This window comes from Trematomus bernacchii, unplaced genomic scaffold (genome assembly GCF_902827165.1).
Source record: "Trematomus bernacchii unplaced genomic scaffold, fTreBer1.1, whole genome shotgun sequence".
NCBI classification, from domain to species: Eukaryota; Metazoa; Chordata; class Actinopteri; order Perciformes; family Nototheniidae; genus Trematomus; species Trematomus bernacchii.
This window is the reverse complement of record NW_022987776.1, coordinates 606,709-628,607: the sequence shown is the minus strand read 5'-3', so window position 1 is coordinate 628,607 and position 21,899 is coordinate 606,709. Positions and strand designations below refer to the sequence as shown.

The 21,899-nt window shown below is 44.3% G+C and overlaps 1 protein-coding gene across 1 annotated transcript in view; it reads left to right on the top strand.

Annotated features, from left to right (window-relative positions):
* The first annotated feature begins 554 nt into the window (after window positions 1–554).
* Window positions 555–21,899, top strand: part of LOC117497141 (NACHT, LRR and PYD domains-containing protein 12-like) — a 35,698-nt gene continuing 14,353 nt past the window's right edge. Inside the window, exons 1-4 of the mRNA XM_034149050.1 lie at window positions 555–570; window positions 7,714–7,810; window positions 18,790–18,998; window positions 20,434–20,716. Of these exons, the coding sequence (XP_034004941.1) occupies window positions 7,786–7,810; window positions 18,790–18,998; window positions 20,434–20,716 (517 nt within the window). The 5' untranslated portion in view covers window positions 555–570; window positions 7,714–7,785. The remainder of the gene's footprint in view (window positions 571–7,713; window positions 7,811–18,789; window positions 18,999–20,433; window positions 20,717–21,899) is intronic.

Below are 21,899 nucleotides of genomic sequence, written 5' to 3'. Positions count from 1 at the left end.
TTACATCAAGGCCGAAAATTAGGATGAGCGCCAACGGTCAAAAATGTTTTCCCCCTCCCAGAGCTACCAGCGCAGCGCCCCCCAGATCTGGCGCTCTAGGCGAACATCTATAACGCCAATGCTAAGGACCGGCCCTGCATGAAAGGGAGCAAGGTCATTGGACAGACAAATTACAAATTAATTTAGGTTGCTTGGTTACTTTGAAGACTGCGTGAACCGGTCAATGCCATTGGGGCCCCAATAATAAATAGTAGTAAGTGCTAAAGATATAAGACAGATATCACTCTCTCATAATATAAGTTTCTCTTTGTCTGCAGGTGACCCCTGAGTGGAAAACTACTGAGGCACTTCAACCCCCCCCCCCCCCCCCCTCATTTCCTCTGCAGCTAATAGGGGAAGTACAGAGTTCCTCTTTCACAGAAGTCATATTTGCGAAAGTTGGTGTTTAAACTGTTCCGTAAAAGATAGATAGCGGAAATGCAGACAGACTCAGGACTGAAGAGGAAGCGATGAGCAGTGTTTCTGTGAGTAGACCTGAAGAGCGTCTGTGAGTGGACCTGAAGAGAGTCTGTGAGTAGACCTGAAGAGAGTCTGTGAGTAGACCTGAAGAGAGTCTGTGAGTAGACCTGAAGAGAGTCTGTGAGTGGACCTGAAGAGAGTCTGTGAGTGGACCTGAAGAGAGTCTGTGAGTGGACCTGAAGAGCGTCTGTGAGTGGACCTGAAGAGAGTCTGTGAGTGGACCTGAAGAGAGTCTGTGAGTGGACCTGAAGAGAGTCTGTGAGTAGACCTGAAGAGAGTCTGTGAGTGGACCTGAAGAGAGTCTGTGAGTGGACCTGAAGAGAGTCTGTGAGTGGACCTGAAGAGCGTCTGTGAGTGGACCTGAAGAGAGTCTGTGAGTGGACCTGAAGAGCGTTCAGCAGGTGAGAATCCTCCCACAGGAATCTGTTTCAGAGTCACTGTTTACCTGGACAGAGTCACTGTTTACCTGGACAGAGTCACTGTTTACCTGGACAGGACACATGTTTCTTGATGCTGATTCTAAACATCTGTCTGAAATATTGTGTAGGGTTTCTCTCTGAGTGAAAGCAGAATGGGTTTAGAAAGATCTCCATGTACTGTTGTCAGTGTTTCAGGTAGAATGAGTTGCAGTCTGATTGTTCTCTGAGTTCTCTTCATCAGAGAGAAATGCAGGGTGTGTCAGCAGTGGCGGCGCCAGAGATTTTCTCTAGGGGGTGCTGTGGGGTAGCTTGACGTTTCATAGAGGGTGCTCAAACATTAAAGGTCCCATGTCATGCTTTTCCGGTTATTACCCGTCCCCTTGTGTGTTATGAAGGTTTTTATGCATGTAAACGGTGTGCAGAGTCAAAACCCTCAAAGTACACCCTGTAGCGAGTAAAACTCTAACACAGAAAATACCTCCCCAAAACGCCTCGTTGGAGATACGTCACTGCCCATTTGATTCTTCCGGGTACCGCCTGATGTCATGCGGTACCCGGAACGAAATGGACCAATCCCGAAGAGCTATGGCCACACCAGCAGCGGCGTGTTCCTCCAGAGGTTCGAAGAACCGGCATTTCACAGACGAAAGCTTCCAAAACATTGCCCAGTTTGAGGCCGGATATGCACAGCTTGTTTGGACCGTTTGGAGCAGGGGAAGATCCGGGTACACAACCTGTAAGTTTGCATTGTTATTTGTGTATTTATCAAACAAGACTGTTTAAATGTGTAAACTGTGTTTGACTGCTAAGCCATTGACACAGTGCTAACTGTGCTAACTAAGTTGCTAGAGTTTCCATATATCAACTCTAATATCAGCAGATGGCCTTGCATACATGTATCTCATAGCAGGAGAATGTCTGCATTCACACACAAAATACCTATTGACAGTATACTCCGGGTGATTTGCCGTGCAGTCAGTCGCGAAACGTAATTACATTATAGCTGGCGTAGCGTGTATGCAACCGATCTAACACACGGAGCTAGAGCTAGGTTTGGTCGGAAAAACATTTTTGTGATGCTACGTTGCTAGCGTTTAAATATATCAACTACAATGTCAGCAGATGGCCTTACATGTTTGTCATGGCAGGAGAATGTCTGCAGTCACACACACGGAATACTCATACAGTATACTCCGGGTGATTTACCGTACATTGTGACAGTACATATACTGCATGTATAGCTAACGAGGCTAGCTGTATGCTAGCGCAAAACAATGTATTCATGCAAGTTACATTGTATGACCGAACGTAGCAGAATACCCGTATACGATTGCAATTATAAACACGTTATTGCTAGCCTAATATGAACCACTAGCTTTGTTCATAGTAGTTTTATTACACTGCATTATAGTTGCCTTTCCTCCAAGCTAACGTTCATATCGTGTTAGCTACCAAGGTAAACAAAGCTAGGTTAGCATATTAGCAGGCAAGCTGTTCATTACACTCCTACCACAACTACTACTAACGAATCTAAAACAACTAAGTTTCTCTAATATTTTGTGATTTGCATTTGATTTCGTCCAGCCAGATCCTGGCGGACAATCCATGACGGGGACGGGACTTCTACTACTACTGAGGCCTCGTGCTAAAAGGCACCGGCTGTGCGCAGGCAAGATGCGAGGAGGAATGGATGATATACCGTGTATATATGTATATTTATGTTCATTTTGTACATTTCTAAAAATAAAGTTTAATGGAAATACTTAGTAGGCCTATCCTTTCTTCCCTGAATTATTTGCTCCTATAACATATCATTCATATATAGCAAACCATGATTTGATTTCTCATCAAACAGTAGTAGTTTATTACAGGTAAAAATAACTTACTCTTTGTTATGACCGGCTCGTAGGCCACAACGGAAAGGCAAGGAGACATACACGAGTTTACAAAACCACGGCACATTTATTGTGGTAAATGCAGAGATAGGTGGTCGGGGAGAGAATCGCCGAGTTCGTCCTTCTGCAGCCGCTTTGGAGAGAGATTCCGGGCCGCTGGGATTAATAGCACCGGCTACGGAGGTGTCCGTGATCGCGCTGATTACCCTCTTCAGCTCCACCCCACCGTAAGCCCTGCAACACACCTGCACAAAGGCCCTGGGGCCGTCACACTCTTCTATAACAACAGTTGTAGGTTCAGTTCGGTTAGTTAGCGTATAAAATATCAGCTGTACCGACGCCATTATTACACTGATGTTCCCCGAAAAAAGCGGGCGGAGCCTCTCTGGTGGTTGACTAATCAGAACAGAGTGGCCGAGCTGACCAATCGGAGCACACTAGGCTCACAGGGAGGGGGGGGCAAGAGCTCCAACGAGTCGTTTAGTGGAGAGAGTGAATACTACTGAATACACATGCTTGACAGAGATGCTGTATGCGAAACCAATGTGAGTTTGGAAAATTGCACAGTATAAATCTATTTTAGTATACCTCAACAATGTAATTATGATCAGTGGAAATGGCCATGACATGGGCCCTTTAAGGGTTTCCCATTAATGCACTAGCGCTACAGTTGAATGTTCTACTGCAACATTCCCCACACGCACACACAGTGTACCCGCGACTGTTACAATGAAGGCTCGATAATCAGCTCACGGCATATAGGTGTAAGCAGGGGTAAAGTGCTATTTTTACAAGTGGGGATTGGACCTCACCTCCTATAGGAGGGTCCTCACCTCCTCTAGGGGGGTCCGGGGGCATGCTCCCCCGGGAAGATTTTTTTTTAAATATTGAAGTTAAAAGCATCAATCTGGTGCACTTTGAGAGTAAAACGAAGAGATCTATGGATACATCTCTCAACACCCATATGAAACAGAACTGTAAACAGATTTTCTATTTCTTTATAGATATTTTACAAATCACTCACCAAAACCGTTTGAGACCCACTGAGATAACTAGACTAAAGTTAACTATCTAAACAATGAGAGAGTCCTTTACTTCACCTGAGCTGAGGTTATCTGAGACTCTCAGTCTGACAGGAGAGAGTTCTCCCTCCACCTTGTTGTTGAAAAAGCTCCTTATATCCGTTAGCTTGGCTAGCTAGCACCAGATGCTAACCACAACGATCTCCGGTAGATACCCACCGGTGCGCGAGCTCTCTCTCTCGCTCGCGCACGCACACAAAATGGCTCGTGCCACACACACAGAGCAGAGCTTGAATGAAACACAGAGACCCAGAAGTAAGCTACTTGTACTCACGAGGCCTATTATGTGCAGAATCCCTCTCGCTTTCAGGTGGTTTTGATTGAGTGTCCACACATGGAAGTTTAAGGACTAAAAAACGAAAAAGTTATTGATCACCCCTCGATTATGTTCTCTTGTTAAGAAAGTGGGAGGCGTGTGGCGCAGTGGATATATGTCCTAAATAATGTGCTAAATATATACACTGCAAAAAACAAAAAAAAGGAGTAAAAGTAGCCCCCGACTTGTTTTATTTTTTTAAAGTAGCCCTCACCCTAAAAAAGGTTGGTGACCCCTGGCCTACACAGTTTTTATGCTATACCACATTGCCCTTCACTGGATGTATAATGAGCTGCACTAAACTACATTTTAGCATTTAAAATACCTAGCCATTCTTTTGCGGTTATTTTGGTGAAAGTAACTCAAAAGTAATATAAAAGTAGTGTAACTCATTACATTTCAGAGACAGTAATATTCTAATGTAACTTATTACTTAAAAGAGACAGTAATAAGTAATATATTGTAGTGCCGAGAGATGAGAGTCGGAGGCGGTGCATCGAAGGTGCAAAGTTTACTTTATTGAGCAGCAGAAAAGCACATGTTGCTGGCTTGAAGACCGGGAAGAGAAGGGAAGAAGAGAAAGGAGGGCACACAGTAGGTATACAGTAGGTACTGTTGATAAATCGTGATCTTCTCGCTCCCAGGAAAGAAACTTAAAATAATGAGACTAATGGAGTCTCTGAAAAGGTTCAAATGGGTACTTTAATTAAGTAACGTGGTTAAAGAACAAGCATAGGTAAGGAAGAGACAAAGCCGGTGATGTCTCCAGGGAGCTGCAGCGTAGGAAAAGAGGCCGGGCTGTACTTTTCGATTCGATTTATACTTTTCTTGTTCTCTCCCGCTGTGCAGATAGTGGGACCGCCCTTCTCATCTGCTGGTTCGACATCGCGAGAGAACAGATGATTTCGACATTCTGTATTCCCTGCCTACTTCCTTAAGCCTTTTCTCCTCCTTATCTCTGTCATGACTTTCTATTTAATACCTTATAAACAGCTGTAATAGTTAGTTTAGAAGTCCTAGAAACACCTCTACGGCACAGTTCTCATTTACGTCCGAAGCCGCCGTCGAGGCGAACCATGAGCCGTGGTTAGAGGAGAGGCCAGGCAGGGTCCGGGAGTGCGCCACCCACGGGCCGATGAAGGCGTGGGCGACGTCCGAAGCTGCTGCAGAGGCGAAGGAAGAGACCAGACAGGGTCCCGAAGCGCGCCACCCATGGGCCAATGAAAGCAAGGGCGACGTCCGAAACTGTCGAGGCGAGACGGGGTCCAGAAGTGCGCCACGCAGGCGCCGATGAAAATGTGGGCGACGTCCGAAACCGCAGTCGAGGTGGTGAAAAAGCGAGAGTGTCCACACGAGGTCGACCGGCTGGTCAAACCTCCTCTCAGGCACCGGAAAAAGCTCAAAAGGGTCGTCCTGTCCACGATCAAAAACAGGTGGGCGAAATTGTGAGAGGATCCACACAAGGTCAACCAGGCTTGGTCGAACCTCCTCTCCGGCACCACCAAAAAGAGTTAACAGTCAGATGTTAACATATGGAAGCAGTCAGCCGTTAGCTGCTAGCTGTTAGTTGTCAGTCGTCGTTAGCTGCTAGCCGCTAGCTGTCATCGTTAGCCGTTAGCTGTTAGTAGCTGCTAGCCATTAGCTGTCGTCGTTAGCTGCTAGCTGTTAGCCGTCTGTAGCTGCTAGCCGTTAGCTGTCGTGGTTAGCTGTTAGCTGTAAGCCGGTGTCGACGGCCGCTAGCTGTAAGCCGGTAGCCGTCAGTCGATGTCGTCGGCCCCGGAGCCTCTGCTAGGCGGCGTGCCTCTACCAGGGAAGGTGCCGCTGCGTGTAGTGGCCAGCACCTCAGGGGTAAATCGTTGGGCGGCCAGGAAGAACCGGTCAGCTTCTTCAGCAAAAGCGCGGGGCTCCACGCTAGCTGTGTTAGCGAGCGCAGCCTGGACATGCAGCCGCATGTCCTGGAGAAACAGCTCCATGAAAAAAAAATCAGGCTCTTCCGTACCTAGCAGGTCGTGTATTGTCTCCATGTAGTCGGAAGGCTTGCTGTCTTCCAGTGCCGAAACGATGTGGGAATGGCGAGCGACGTCCCCAGCCATTCTGCGGAGGGCGCATCGAGACTCAATCTGTGTGTACGTGGCAGCCACGGACGCCTCCAAAAATCTCCGGCAGTTTGCGAAAAACAGCGTTTCTAGCCATGTTCGGTCCTGTCTCGGAAACTTCTGCGAGACTTACGTCAGGGTCACCAGTGTAGTGCCGAGAGATGAGAGTCGGAGGCGGTGCATCGAAGGTGCAAAGTTTACTTCATTGAGCAGCAGAAAAGCACATGTTGCTGGCTTGAAGACCAGGAAGAGAAGGGAAGAAGAGAAATGAGGGCACACAGTAGGTACAGTCAACATATGTGTCCGTGCGGAAACAATACCCCCAACCCGTAGTTCCATGAGTGAATTATGTAACATGAGTAAATTAGTGATCACTACAATATACTGTATTACATTTAACTTGCCCAACACTGAACAGGACACATGTTTCTTGATGCTGACTCTAAACATCTGTCTGAAATATTGTGTAGGGTTTCTGTCTGAGTGAAAGCAGAATGAGTTTCGAAAGATCTCCATGTACTGTTGTCAGTGTTTCAGGTAGAATGAGTTGCACTCTGATTGTTATCTGAGTTCTCGTCATCATCACTTGCAGGGCAAGTCAGAACCCGCTCTAACAAGTCGTGACTGTTTTTCTGTCTAACTCTTAATACTCTGAATAAGGGAAGGAGTGTGAAGGGCCCGTCTTCCAACACTGACCTGGTTTCACTGAAGAGCCTTGAAAATGTCAAATCTTTTTTTTTAATTTTAGATTATACATCTGGGACTAGATCGCCCAAATTCGAAAAAATATATAACAGTACATGTTTTGATATATATGTTGGGCTATACAAAACATTTGCATGAAAAGTAAATGGGAGATTTCAAAAAAATAAAGAAATAAAAATATTCTTCCCATAGATTTGAACTGCATTGTAAGTTAGTTATGAGGGAACTTATTTTTCATATTTTCAATGATATATCAAAAACACATTTCTTATCAGTTCACAAAAGACCTAATTTTAATTAAAGTCCGTAACTGCTTTCATGTAATTAACGTACATATTTTAAGCCAAACAATTATATTTTTTCTAAACCTAACAAAGAAGTTTTGTTGAATGAGCGCAGTTCAGTTGTGTGGGATATCTTGTGGGGGGCTGGGCTGTAAATTACCTGTGGATGTACATTGAAGTTACTGTTTGTGTGTGCTGTGATACACTGTGACACACTAACACATATTTAGGGGTCAACACACTGAGTTTCTGTGTGGTTCTGGGGCAGTGGGGAACATTCTGGGCTGGTCCGGTCCTGTTGAGGCTCCAACAAGGTTCCTGAATATCTGAGAGGAGGAGCTACCTGTGATGTAAAGCTTGTGGTAATGAATGAGCATGTTGTTGTGTTTGTGTGAAGGTGGGGGCTCTGCTATGGATCAGTGTGAGGACAGAGAGGAGGAAGCCCCCCCCTCTAAAAGCTCTGGGGAACATGACAGCCAGACCAAAGCTCAGAGGTGAGATCTCCACCTGTCCATCACTCTTCTCCATGTCACAGCTCAATACATTTGATTTATATAGCACTCTTTAAAGAGAACGTCATCTCAAGGTGCTTCACAAAGCTATAAGGAGAAAATAATAAAATAAAAAGATATCTAAAGGAGCATATTGAATAAAATATGGTAATATAACAAATACAAATCAAAGGTTAAGAGCATAAAAGGTTAAACAAATTAAATAAATTAAATTAAAATAAAGGACAGTCAGTAAAATGCAGTGTGGAACAGGTGGTTCTTGAGGCATTTCCTAAAAACTGAGAGTGATGCCGAGGTCCGTATGTTCTCTGGAAGCTGATTCCACAGACGTGGACCCAGGGAGGAGAAAGTACGGTTTCCCATGCTGACCAGTTTTGTTCACGGAACAGCCAGGAGATTGGAGCTGTCTGACCTGAGTGTGCGTGAGGTATGGGAATGTTTTCTGGTTAGCATTTCCTGTAGGTAGGTGGGGCCAGTGTGGTTGATGGCGTTGAAGACCATTATGAGGACTTTGTAGTTGATCCGGTGTGTTACACGGAGCCAGTGGAGTGAGTGAAGGATGGGGGTGATGTGCTCTAATTTGCGTGTTTTTGTGAGTATCCGGGCGGCACAGTTTCGTACATTTTGTAGTCTCTGAGTGTTTTTTGCTGGAATGCCTGCAAGCAGATAATTGCAGTAGTCAATATGGGAGGTGATGAAGGCATGGAGCAGTTTTTCTCAACCTGATCTCACCAGAATACGTGACTCCACCACGACTCCTTAACACTGCATTGCGTGGTGGAGTCACGAACTTTGTTACATTTACGTGTCTGCACCACGCAAACAACGCCAATGTAAAGTGAATGAGGCTCCTTTGTCGTGGTGCACACACGCATTTCTACAACGTCCAGCAGTGAGCTTTTATTCTATAATACGTTTTTAAAATCTACTTTATAGCTTGTAGTAACTCACAGGAGGCTTCTTTTATTTTATTTGTATTCATAATCATTTTTATTTTTCGTCAGAATGTATTATGGTGCATTATTCACCAATGTTTGTTCTCAAAAAACAATGTATTGTAAGTAATACAACTGTGATTTTTATTAAATGAGTTAGTTTTTAAGGAAGGCCAGAGCTTCAGCTGTGTCAAAGAGATTGTTCCCTTTAGTTAACGTTATTTAAAAGATAATTATATTCCTATTTGATTAAGTACCCTTTATTGTATTACGGACCCAAAGAGCTGAGCGTCCATTCCCATTGGATAACAGAGCATTTTACACCGGAAGTAAGTATTCTCCTTACTGTCCATTGATTTTATTTACAGTGATATCTGCACTACTCATCAACTCAAAAACACCAGATTATCCTTGTTAATTACACAACATTGATTGGTTTAAATTGTGTACAATGCTTTTGTATTTTCCCCTTTCGATTCGGAGAAACAAATATGTTTTCGGAGTGTGTGGATGGTAGAAGACACTACACTACCCAGAATCCTCAGCTATTGTTCCGCTTTGCCTCAAGCTCTGTGATTGGTTGACCTCCAACTGCATTCCAATGAAAAAAACGTTTCGTCAAAGATCAAATCATACTTTATTCAGCAGTGCTTGCTTTACTCTTTGAAAGTCATCACATGAATGCATTGTAATGAATGGTTTGACTGCATTAAACATTACACATCTGTCGTAGTTCTTTATTTATCTACAGAGATCGGGCCTCAGAATGGACCGGAAACTATTCTTTTACCGTTCTATTTTAATTTCACAATAAAGTTAGTAGTAATAATTTGTTTTGATATTATTGTTTTTTATTAACTACTAGACCGCTGGGTCATGTTAAGACCATATTTTCTGTGTTGCTGTGGGTTTTTTACATCGCTTTTGTGTTACAAATATCAAAACAATAACAGAATATATCCGTCGTAAACTAAACCAGAAACAGCAGTATATTTTATTTTGTTAACACTGTAAACTTGACAGCTTTTTAACCCGCACCTCCTACTGGTTAAAGCACGTTATTACACGTTTAGAGTAATGCAATGCAGGTAGATTGGGTTGCTTTTTATTGACTGTTTTAAAATGCCTTTTTCTTAATGTCTTTCATTTTTGTAAAGCACTTTTGAATGTGTTATATTTGATGAAAACATTTCAATATTAAGAGTACATACTCTTAATATAGTGGGAAAGTGGAAGGTCAATGATATAAATAATATAGAATAGAAAATATCAAGAAGATACTGTAAGTGATCTCTACAATAAAACAGTTTAGTGCCTGATAGGAGGATGTGCAAAACAGACAAACTTATAAGGCTTTATTTAAACATTAAAGAATACTTTAGGTTAAGGTCGTCTTTTAAATAAGAAAAAAGCTTTGGGGGTATCTACAGATATTAAGCCTGACAAAGTACTTAACGTCTAATATATTGCATGGTTTGTTTTGGAACTTGACAATCAACTTTCCTTCAATGTTAACTATGTTGAAGCACTTATTTTAACTGATATTATACATATTAATTATACTCTTATAAGATGTATGTAGATAGTATAAGAAATGTGCAGAATATGTTTAATGGTGGAGGTACACAGATATCGATAGATGTCTTGTGATGCACTGTTGATGAACCTGTGACCCAAGTGTTTCATTCATTGCATAACTACACCGTAGTTGTGTATATGATATGTCAATAAACCTTAGAAAATCTTGAAATCTTGAAAGGGATGTGCAAAATAGCCATTATATACAGTTTTTAATGAACTATTAGTAGAGAATAACGAGTAATGAATATGCTTTAGGGATCTGCAGATACATATTTAGTCTTCTCAAGCACCCACTACCAAATATCTCGCCTGATTGTTGGCTGAATTCACTGAATTTTACTCCGGTGTAACTAAAGTCTGATTTAAGGGTTGTTTATATTTCACATCATTAATCCAAATCTGTAAAGTAACTAAAATAAATGTAGTGGAGTAAAAATACCAGGTTAACCTTAAAGAAAGCCCTCAGGATTATAAAAGACCCCCATCACCCCACAAACTGTTCTGTCTGCTGCCGTCTGGCAGGCGGTACCGCAGCATCCGGACTAAAACCACCAGACTCAGGGACAGTTTCATCCCACAGGCCATAAGACTATTAAACACCTGAACTTAGAAACAACATCCATAACATTCATCTGGCTGCTACTTAGAAATTATTTATCTAATATATCATATTCCAATCACTTGTATATAGACTCTTATTGCACTATTTCACTTTTTACTATTTTACTATTTTTCTTTTTGTATTTACTTGCACTATTTGTTCTGTGTAGCCTATCTGTTTTATTGTGTTGCACTGTTGGAGGAGCCTGTGACCTAAGGGGGGGTAGGACACGTTCTAAGCACATGGTGTAGTCCTATAGCTGAGGATTCTGGGTAGTGTAGTGCCTTCTGCCATCCACACACTACGAACAAATATTTGTTTCTCCGAATCGAAAGGGGAAAATACAAAAGCATTGTACACAATTTAAACCAATCAATGTTGTGTAATTAACAAGGATAATCTGGTGTTTTTGAGTTGATGAGTAGTGCAGATATCACTGTAAATAAAATCAATGGACAGTAAGGAGAATACTTACTTCCGGGTGTAAAATGCTCTGTTATCCAATGGGAATGGACGCTCAGCTCTTTGGGTCCGTAATACAATAAAGGGGACTTAATCAAATAGGAATATAATTATCTTTTAAATAACGTTAACTAAAGGGAACAATCTCTTTGACACAGCTGAAGCTCTGGCCTTCCTTAAAAACGAACTAATTTAATAAAAATCACAGTTGTATTACACACAATACATTGTTTTTTGAGAACAAACATTGGTAAATAATGAACCATAATACATTCTGACGAAAAATAAAAATGATTATGAATACAAATAAAATAAAAGAAGCCTCCTGTGAGTTACTACAAGCTATAAAGTAGATTTTAAAAACGTTTTATAGAATAAAAGCTCACTGCTGGACGTTGTAGAAATGCGTGTGTGCACCACGACAAAGGAGCCTCATTCACTTTACATTGGGGTTGTTTGCGTGGTGCAGACACGTAAATGTAGCAAAGTTCGTGACTCCACCACGCAATGCGGTGTTAAGGAGTCGTGGTGGACTCACGCATTCTGGTGAGACCAGGTTGGTTTTTCTGCATCCGGTTTGGTGAGGGAGTGTCGCATTTTGGAGATGTTCCTCAGGTGGTAGTATGAGGCTTGGCAGACCGTCTTTGGGTGCCTTTACACGGGAACGTTTGCGTTTACGCACGTATGTACAAATGTCGCAGTTTTTGCGTGGCTGTGTGTGTCTTTAGTTGAAAGCCCAGTGGCGATCTGCTCATCTCTCATTGAAATAATATGCTACAAAGGGGCGGACTGGCCATCTGTGTGTTGAACTTTCCTGTCGGCTCCCAGACCGTAGTCGAGGAGGGCAGAAGCAACGAGCTTCAGGTTCAATAACCCACTTTAGCTTAAATGACTGGAGAGAGGCGAGCTCTTCTTGAGAGGCCGTTGCATTTATTTAGCTGTTCTTCTGTTTCACAAAATACATCACAGACCTCTGTTTTTCTGCTGCCTCGTTTCACTTCCAGAAACATACTCACACGCACACGCCACACCCCTCTCTCTCTCTCTTAAAGGGACAGCGATCTCATCTCACTCTGCATGACCCTAATATCATAACATGTGTGTTCTGGAGAATCACAGAACGGACGATCGTCCTTATTATTATGCCGTTTAAACCAATTATTTAAATGTGTTTGTTAAATTCGGTATCATGTAAGTTGCGCTGACAGGTCCACACACTGCTTCCCCGCAGCGAGGCCCCCCCGCCCTCCTGTTGATAGATCACGAGCGTCAAGCTCCTCAACATCCTCAACACCCCCCCCCCCCCCCCGTTGATAATTCTCGATCGTTGGCACGCTGATAATTTTTTTTTTTTTTAATTGCACTTCATATCAAAAAGGTTGCCGACCCCTGGTCTATGGCATAGCCGCGGGAAGTCATTTGACTTAGGGGGTGCGGCCAAAAGTGGGGAGAGATTTCAACAGTAACATGAACATAATAGTAACCCGCAAAAAAGTACACCATTCGCCAACAGGGGGTGCTGCAGCACCTCCAGCACCCCTACTTCCCACGGCTATGGTCTGTTCACACGAGACCGCTCGACCCGCTGGAAACGCTGTAGTACATATGCCAGGCCTGTAAGTGGCGCTGCTGCCGCCAGAAAACACACCAAAAGCAGCGAAGAAGACCCCGGAGCATGGTTGCCATGGTTGCCCTTCTGTTTCTGTCCCGCGGTGGATTTAGCAACATGTAGTTCATGTAGTTCTCCATGTCCACTTGTTGCTGATGGTTGTGGTAGAGGAGCTGTAGATTTTGCACTAACATCTGTAGCATGGTCAGTAGCAGTAGCTACTGACCATGCTACAGCAGTGAGCAGCAGAGGTGGGGAGAGGCGGGGCTATGGCTTCATCTATCGAGAAATGATCGTATAGAGGCGATTACACAGAGCCGTTTGACCCCCCAGAGTGTCCCGGTTGCAGATCTATCCACCTTGGGACCCGTTATCGTTTGCGGGGTCCGTTTCTATCGTTTTGTTACGGCCTCGTGTAAATGAAAGGGCTATACGCAAGAGAAACTATGCAGATACAACCCGTTTCGTTCCTGTGTAAAGGGGGTCTGAATGTGTGCTTGGAATGAAAGGGATGAGTCCAGTTTCACACCTAGGCTCGTTACAAGTGGGGAGAGGGGAATGGAGTGGCCATTGAAAGTGCCAGATGTTTATCCGGGGCAGTTTGGAAATAAATCTGTGTGTCATCGGCATATGTGTGGAAGCTGATGTTATGGCTCCTCAGTATTTGTCCCAGGGTCAACATGTAAATTAAAAAGAGCAGTGGCCCAATGACTGACCCTTGGGGTACACCAGAGGTGACATAGTGTGTGTCGGAGGTGCTTTTCCCAAGACGTACATATTACTGTCTTCCGGTGAGGTACGAGTGGAAAAAGTCCAGAGCCTTGCCAGCGATTCCCACCTCCTGGAGTCGCCGACACATGATGCGCCCATTTCCCAAGATGGCGGCAGGCAGTTCTGGCGCAGTGGCAGCAATCTATCTCTGCATGATTGTCCTAAATGTCAAACCTCTGTGTAGCTACACCACTCATCTTGCCTCCATGGTAAAACAACATGTTGAGGATACATCATTATCTGCACCAGCAACATCGTTGAATATCAAGCACTTCGGCCATAGTCGGCATATTATCTACAGTTCATTCATCTGGCACTCCTGGCTGACTCCCTCAAACAAAAAAAAGGGTTTAAAACGAAAAGAGGAGAATATTGGGCTATTGGCTCTGTTGTGTCTCTTGCTCTCGGGAGATATCCACCTGTGTCTGGGTCCTGGCGCCATTTCCATCAACCTGATGGCTGGCGGCCCAGCCGCTGAGCTCCACACGCCATCAGTCGGCTTCCGAAGAGGCTGGCTAGCTGAGCAGCTAGCACCACCGGCGGGTCTCTGCGGTCTCGCGCCGACGGCTGCCGGCCTAGCAGCAGGACCTCTACCCACACCATCGGAGAACTACGGATCCGCACCGAGGGCTAGCGGCCTAGCAGCTGAGATTCTCGCACCACCGGACACCACCGGACACCACCGGACAACACCGGACACCACCGGACACCACCGGACACCACTGGACACCACCGGACACCACCGGACACCACCAGACTGGCTTCAGAAGAGGCCGGCTAGCTGGACAGCTAGCTCTGCCGGCGGGTCTTTGTGGTCTCGCGCTGACGGCTGCTGGCCTAGCAGCAGGACCAACATCCACAGCATCGAAGGACTGCAGGACCGCGCCGATGGCTAGCAGCCTAGCGGCAGAGATCCATAAACCACCAGCTAGCTTTGACTGCTCCACTATCAACAACGGCACCGAGGTAAAGCCTAGAAATCCTGTATTTAAAAAACACCGTTTCACAAAAATGTTTCAAACAGTGAATCAAGCAAAAACAGTGTGGGATCCTCGGTGCAAGCCGAAGCGACTATTCAGTGGACATTTACATTTCCGCAGCATCTGCAATAAACATGAACAACTAGAACATCTCCTCCTTGAGTCCAATATTGACTGTTTGGGAATATCTGAATCTTGGCTAAAACATTCGTCACCATCCACTATTGTATCTATGTCAGGATATAATGTGTTTAGGAAGGACAGACTGAAGGGAAAAGGAGGGGGTGTGTTGCTTTATGTGAGGAATACCTTTACTTGTAGGGAGATTGCACTCCCAGCTAATATTGAGTTTGATTGTGTTGGTGTGGAAATCACACTATCTGAGGAAATGTCCCTCACCATGATTTGCCTGTATCGACAACCCACCGCTAAGGTGGATTTCTATGACCAGGTAAAACTCCTGCTGAATTCCTGTGACTCCAACAAAGAGCTAATTATTGTAGGAGACTTTAATATCAACTGGAATGACAAACAAAATAGAAAAAGCTTAAAACGGATCACGGATAAACAAAACTTAATACAACTAATGGATCAACCGACTAGAATAACCAAAACCTCCAAGACTATGATAGATTTATTATTTACAAAGCTGACAGAATAGTTAAAACCTACAACTTCCTGACTGGTCTTTCTGACCATACTCTTGTTCTTTTTGCCAGGAAACTCACAAAAAAAAGGTTCATGGCCACACCTAAAACCCCTGCCTTGGGTTCACGCTTCATCCCGAAAAACCTGCAACAACGTTTTATGGAGGCAGTGAAAATGATGAATTGGGGGGACACTCTGTCCTCTGAAGACATTGGTGAAAACAGTAATCTATTTATATCTAAAATTAATGATACAGTGTCTTCCTTCTCAAGGAAAGGGTGCCTTAGGGACAGGAAGGAACATCATCTTCCCAAATCTACAGTGCAGGAATTTAAGGAAATCCAGAGACCAACTATTAAAGCAGAGCTTGAAAAATAGTGCTCTGGAAATCACAAAGCTCTTCCCGCCATCTGAGGTCTCCCATAGCCCGACTGTGGATACACACCCCGTTTTTGACCTGGAGGAAATCACAGAGGTGGAGGTAAAAAATATAATCTTAGATTCTTAGGGTTAAAAGGTTTTAAGGCTAGGGATGCAGATGATTTAGACACCAACTTTATAAAGACAAATATTGACGGTCTAATAAAACCAATTAGTATGCTAGTAAATCAATCTATCAGCACGAGTGAAGTTCCATCATCCTGGAAGGTGGCCACGGTGACACCGATTTTTAAATCTGGGGATAAGGCAATGATGTCCAACTACAGACCAATCAGCATCCTCCCCTGTGTCTCTAAGGTAGCTGAGAAATGGGTGTCAAAACTAATCACCAAACATTTAGATAAAGGCTTCGCTCCACTCCACCCAATGCAGTTTGGTTTTCGTGCTCACCACTCCACTCCGACAGCTAACTGTGTCTTTGTGGAAAAGGTTAAATCTATGTTGGACACGAGCCCATATGTAGGTGCTGTCTTCCTTGATCTCAGGAAGGCTTTTGACACTGTTGACCACCAAGTGCTCCTTACAAAGCTGACGTATTTAAATGTTTCGGCAGATTCAATACAGTGGGTTGAGTCTTACTTATCGAACAGAAAACAGTGTGTTTTGGTCAACGGTACCAAATCCCCCTACCTTGTGAACCCTGTTGGGGTTCCACAAGGTTCCATTCTTGGACCATTACTGTTTTCTCTGTACATTAATGACTTGCCTAATGTATGTCCTGATTTGAATGTACAAATGTATGCCGATGATGCGGTCATCTTTGTACAGGGGAAAAATACTGAAATAATCACATCCAGTCTCTCAAATGCATTGGACAAGGTTCAACACTGGCTGAACAACATTTGCTTACAGTTAAATGCAAAAAAACAGTATGCATGATGTTCAGTAAACGACCAGTCAAAATCGAAGGATCCAATGTGTTTTTAAACGGAGCAGAAATAGAACTGGTCCCCCACTTCAAGTATCTTTGAGTCATACTGGACTCGAACTTGACTTTTAAGAAACATATTAAGAAAGTATCCAATACTGTTAAATTCAACTTGCAAAATGTTAAACAAATCAGACCTTTCTTAACTGTCAATGCTGCAAAGTCATACCTCCACTGTATGATTCTATCCCACATTGAATATTGTTTTACAAACTGGTCGTTTGCTTGTGCCACAAACCTGAAACCCATAGAACTGCTGTACAAGAGAGCTATCAAGGTGTTTGACAGAAAGCCTTATTCATACCACCACTGTGCCATCCTAGATAAACACAATTTCTTGAGTTTTTACCATTTAGAGTCTTTTAAAAGTATGTGTTTTATTTATAAATGTTTACATGGACTGCCCCCTCCCCCCCCTCCCTTAGGGGAATTCATCCACAAAAAACACACTGGACGCTGCACTAGGTCAGAAACCAGAGGAGACTGTGAGGTCCACCGCAGACGGACCACTTCTGGACAAAATGTCCTCTCCATTAAAGGCAGCTCTTTGTGGAATAGCCTCCCAACTGAGTTACGGGATTGTCCCACTCTCAATAGCTTTAAAGGTCAACTCAAAGAATGGTTGAGAAACAAACAGACATGTAATCACCGCTAAATGCACTTTAACACAGGGGTATCTCCTCTTGCCCTTTAGGTAGCTATTGTATCTTCTCTTGCACTTTATATGTTGTAGCTGCTGTATTGTACTGCCAGGTGGTAAATACTTGTGTATGCTGCTCTTGCTCTTTTGCACTTTTTGCAGTGAGGGACTGCGGATGGAAATGAGCTCAAAGCTAAATCTGGCACTGTTACGCTTGACACATTTGAATGTTTTAAGTGTTCATTACTGTGCATTGTCCCTGCCAAATAAACGATTAAATGAAAAAATTATGCGATGGTCAACAGTGTCAAATGCTGCACTTAAGCCCAGCAAGATGAGTAGGCTTGGGGAATCAGAGTCAGCCGCCATCAGCAGGTCATTTAGAACCCGCACCAGCGCTGTTTCAGTGCTGTGAGCTGGTCTGAAACCGGACTGGAAGGTTTCATAGAGCTCATGAGTGTGGAGATGTTCGTGAAGCTGAGGGGCAACAACTTTTTCCAGAACTTTTGCTAGAAAAGGCAGGTTTGAGATGGGGCGGTAGTTTGTGAGTACCTCAGGATCCAGGTTGTGCTTCTACAGGACCGGTCTGATGGCTGCCAGCTTGAGGGAGGGGGGGACCTCACCACTCAACAAGGATTTGTTCATTATGATGGTGGCAGTTGGAATAATGGATGGAGAGCAGGCTTTCAGTAGGGAGGTGGGGATAGGATCAAGGGCGCAGCTAGATGAGGTCATTGCTGAGATGATTTTTGAAAGCTCAGCTTGCGAGACCTCCGTGAAGCAGTTTAGGGTTGGTGCATTTGGTGGAGCAAGTACAGGATGTTGGGGAGAGACAGGTTGGTTTGAGGAGGCTTTGGCGATGTTAAGCCTGATGTTGCGGTTGCAGTCATCAGTTGTAGGAGTGGTTGATGAGGGATCACTAGGCTTGAGCAACCGATGCATTGTGGAGAATAGGTGCTTGGGTTTGTTACGATTTGTCTCAATCAGATTGGAGTAGTAGGCTGACCTGGTTGCTCTCAATGCCGAGGAATAGGCCTTCTGGTGATCTCTAAAAGAGAGCAGGTGGACAGTTAGGCCAGTTTTCCTATATCTGCGCTCAATCTTCCGACCCTCTGATTTTTGCGCTCTGAGCTGGTCAGTGTACCATGGGGCAGAGCGATGGAAAGACACCACTCGGCTTATTTTAGGTGCCAGCCTGTCTTGGCACTCATGCAGGGTGTTATTATACCGGTGCACATGCTCTTCAAGTGAGAGTGCAGCATGGGGCCTGGATAGGGAAGAAGAGAGGGCAGACGTTAGCTGACTATGGTCTATGTCAAGCTCAGCACTCATTATTCACTCAAAGCTATGTGTGTTGAGTTCCAGCCAAGAGCAAACAACACATTCTGCTGGACCTGGACCTGGACCTGGACAGGGATCTGAAGAAGGACTTGGACATGTATCTGAACTGGAAACCTGGTCCTGAACCTGGTCCTGAACTTGAACCTGGTCCTGAACCGGAACCTGGTCCTGAACCGGAACCTGGTCCTGAACCTGTGTCCAGTAACCAGCTTACTGCCGGAGACCAGAACCAGGTGTGTGCGTCTCTCTCTACCATCAGCCCTAACTGTATCCCACTGTCACAATATCCAATCTGTCCAGTTCAGGTCCAGGTTATTTCTTTGTACCAGTGGGTAGACTTGGTTTGCAGAAAAAATAAAAGGTATCCATCGTGACCAGAGTTGGGTGTAACGCGTTACAAAGTAACGCGTTACTGTAATAATATTACTTTTGTCGGTAACGGAGTAGTGTAACGCGTTACTTTTATAATTCAGTAATCACACTACAGTTACTAACATTGCCCCGACACGCGTTACTTCGTTACTTTTATAAAATCAGTCATAATCACACTGACAGACAAGAGGGGTTTCCGCCGCAGGTTTATATGTACGTAATCTGCGCGACTTGCGCGTCCACATCTCCACGTGCACTGCTGCATAAACATGGCAGAGTCAGCGATAACTTTCGAGGGGTGGAGGTATGCCCATTATTTTGAGTTCGTCCGAAGAATAGACAGGAATGTGACGGTGAGGTGCAAACTGTGTCCAGGCCAGAAGCTGTTATCCACTGCTGCAAACACCACGTCAAAGCTCAACAAGCACCTGCAAAGAACACATGCTAAGGTGAAGCTAATAGCTAAGGACCCCCGAACCCAGAGTGAGGATGTTGTGAGTGCGCCGCCGCCGACAACGAAGCGGCACAAATTAGAATTTGGAGGACCGGTAACCAAAGCAGAGATGGACAGGCTTGTAGCATCCTTCATAGTAGAGGTAATGTTGCCCATTTGCACAGTGGAATCACCATCGCATCGTTCAGAGATATACTGCGCAAAATACAGATAGCAGGAGACAGAGGACATCCATAGTCAGAGCTATCTGGATCAGTCTTATGCGACAATGGAAACTGAACTAAAGAGAACATTTGAAACTTTAGCAGTCTGCGTGATCTGTCTGTAGGGAGGGGCGGGCCGGCCCTGCGAGTAAAGTAACGAGTAAAGTAACGAGTTACTTTATGTAGAGAGTAACGAAGTAGTGTAATATATTACTTTTTTTTAGTAACGACCCCATCTCTGCTCGTGACACATGCTTCAAACAACACAGACACATTGAAAACCACTAGCACAGACAAAGCTGTTTTTAAACCTCTTGGTTCTACACCTTTAGGAAGATTAACCTCCGGCCCGAAGGAAGAAGCTGAAGTTCAGGTTGCAGGGGTGGGAGTCTTCATTAAACATGGAGTTAGACAGCCTCTGTAACTGTCTGATGAGCAGGGGCTCCAGGTTTAGCTGTGACTCACCAATCAGTCTGCTAGACCACTTTATGATCTGACTGAGACAGTTTTCTGTTAAAGGCTATTCTAAAAAGATGCGTTTTTAGGCCTGTTATGGTTTTCAAAAGTACAAAAATACAATACAACAACATATTGTTCTGTAAGATAAAGATTTTTTTTCTTGGTACCTTTGCTCTGCAGGGAGAAAAGATGGAGACACCTAGAGAAGTCCTATTAAAAACTTTAGAAGATTTGGAGGAAAAGGACTTAAAAAAATTCAAGTGGTGCCTGGAGGGGGAGGTCCTAAAATTCCCAGGAATCCCAAAGAGTCGACTACAGAAAGCAGCAGACCGGATGGACACAGTGGATCTGATGCTTCCGTACTACGGCATACACACCATTAAAGTGACCAGAGAAGTTTTGAAGATGATCCCGAGGAATGATCTAGAAGAGGAATTATCAAAATTCCCATCAGACCCTGAAGGTAGGCCTTTCAAAAAGAGTTTACCAAAATATAACTTTTTTTATTTTTCACTCCTGATATACCCCTCAGAGAACCATCACCTCCACATGGTGTCGGGATTGAGGTACCCCTGAAAGCAGAGAGGTCAGGGTCACTAGTTTCTGGCAGGGTCACCCTGTTGGTTCCAGGTGAGGGGTAGTAGAACCTTTATAGATCAGCATTTTAGGAAGCCAATTACCTTTCCTGGATTAGGAAGTTTGGGTTTCGGTAAAATTGTCCAAAATATATCGCCTTTCGTCTCTTCCTAACCACAATTCCTTAACCTCTGTGAAACATCTTGGGGTTAATGATAGGAAGATTCATCAGGACTTAGGAAAAGAAGCTGCTGTGCTTTGAGAGTCCGACCGCACTGACACTATCCAACGTCATTATGATTAGCAGCTGATGTTATTAAGAAGGAGAAGACGCTTTATTTCATCCCTAAAGGGGAAATTCAGCTCAGTTGTTCACTCGGTTGTGGTAACAGACAGTACAATACACACACATGCACAGGACAGGTGAGAGAGGCCTGAGCAAAACAGGCGGCCAGTCTGTCCAGCGCCAGGGAGCAGTTGGGGGTTATGTGCCTTGCTCAAGGGCAGGAGGTGAACTGGCACCTCTCCAGGAACCAGTCTACACTCCGTATTATTTTGGTTCGATCGGGACTCCAACCGGCGACCCTTCGGTTCCCAACACAAATTCCTGCAGACTGCGCCACTTAAACACTCTGCTGCATTGGCTGGGAATCTAACCCGGGCATCCAGGTGAGAATTCTACCACTGAACCACCAATGCTATATTAACGAGTTTATCCTGGTGGGACATTGGAGATATGTAATACAAGTGGGTCGTGCTAAAAGCCAGTGTTGGGGAGGGGATGGATCAGAGGAATGACCAGAAAGTCATCAGTGTGCTCTGAAATGGCAGTGAGTCCTTGAGTGCTAAGTTTTCCCAGGAAACGGCCATTTCTGTTTGGAATGAGGTTTGTCCTGCCGAACTGTCAGATATCTCAGGAGGAGGAGTCTTGGATAAACCCCGGCTGTTTTCCACAGTGTAGGTTAGCTGCTGACTCAGTCTCAGGATGTTGAATGGGACTGTCCTAGTCATTACTAATGGCCCAGCCGCCTACAGGTGGAAGGGGGTATCATTTGCCGTCCTACATGACT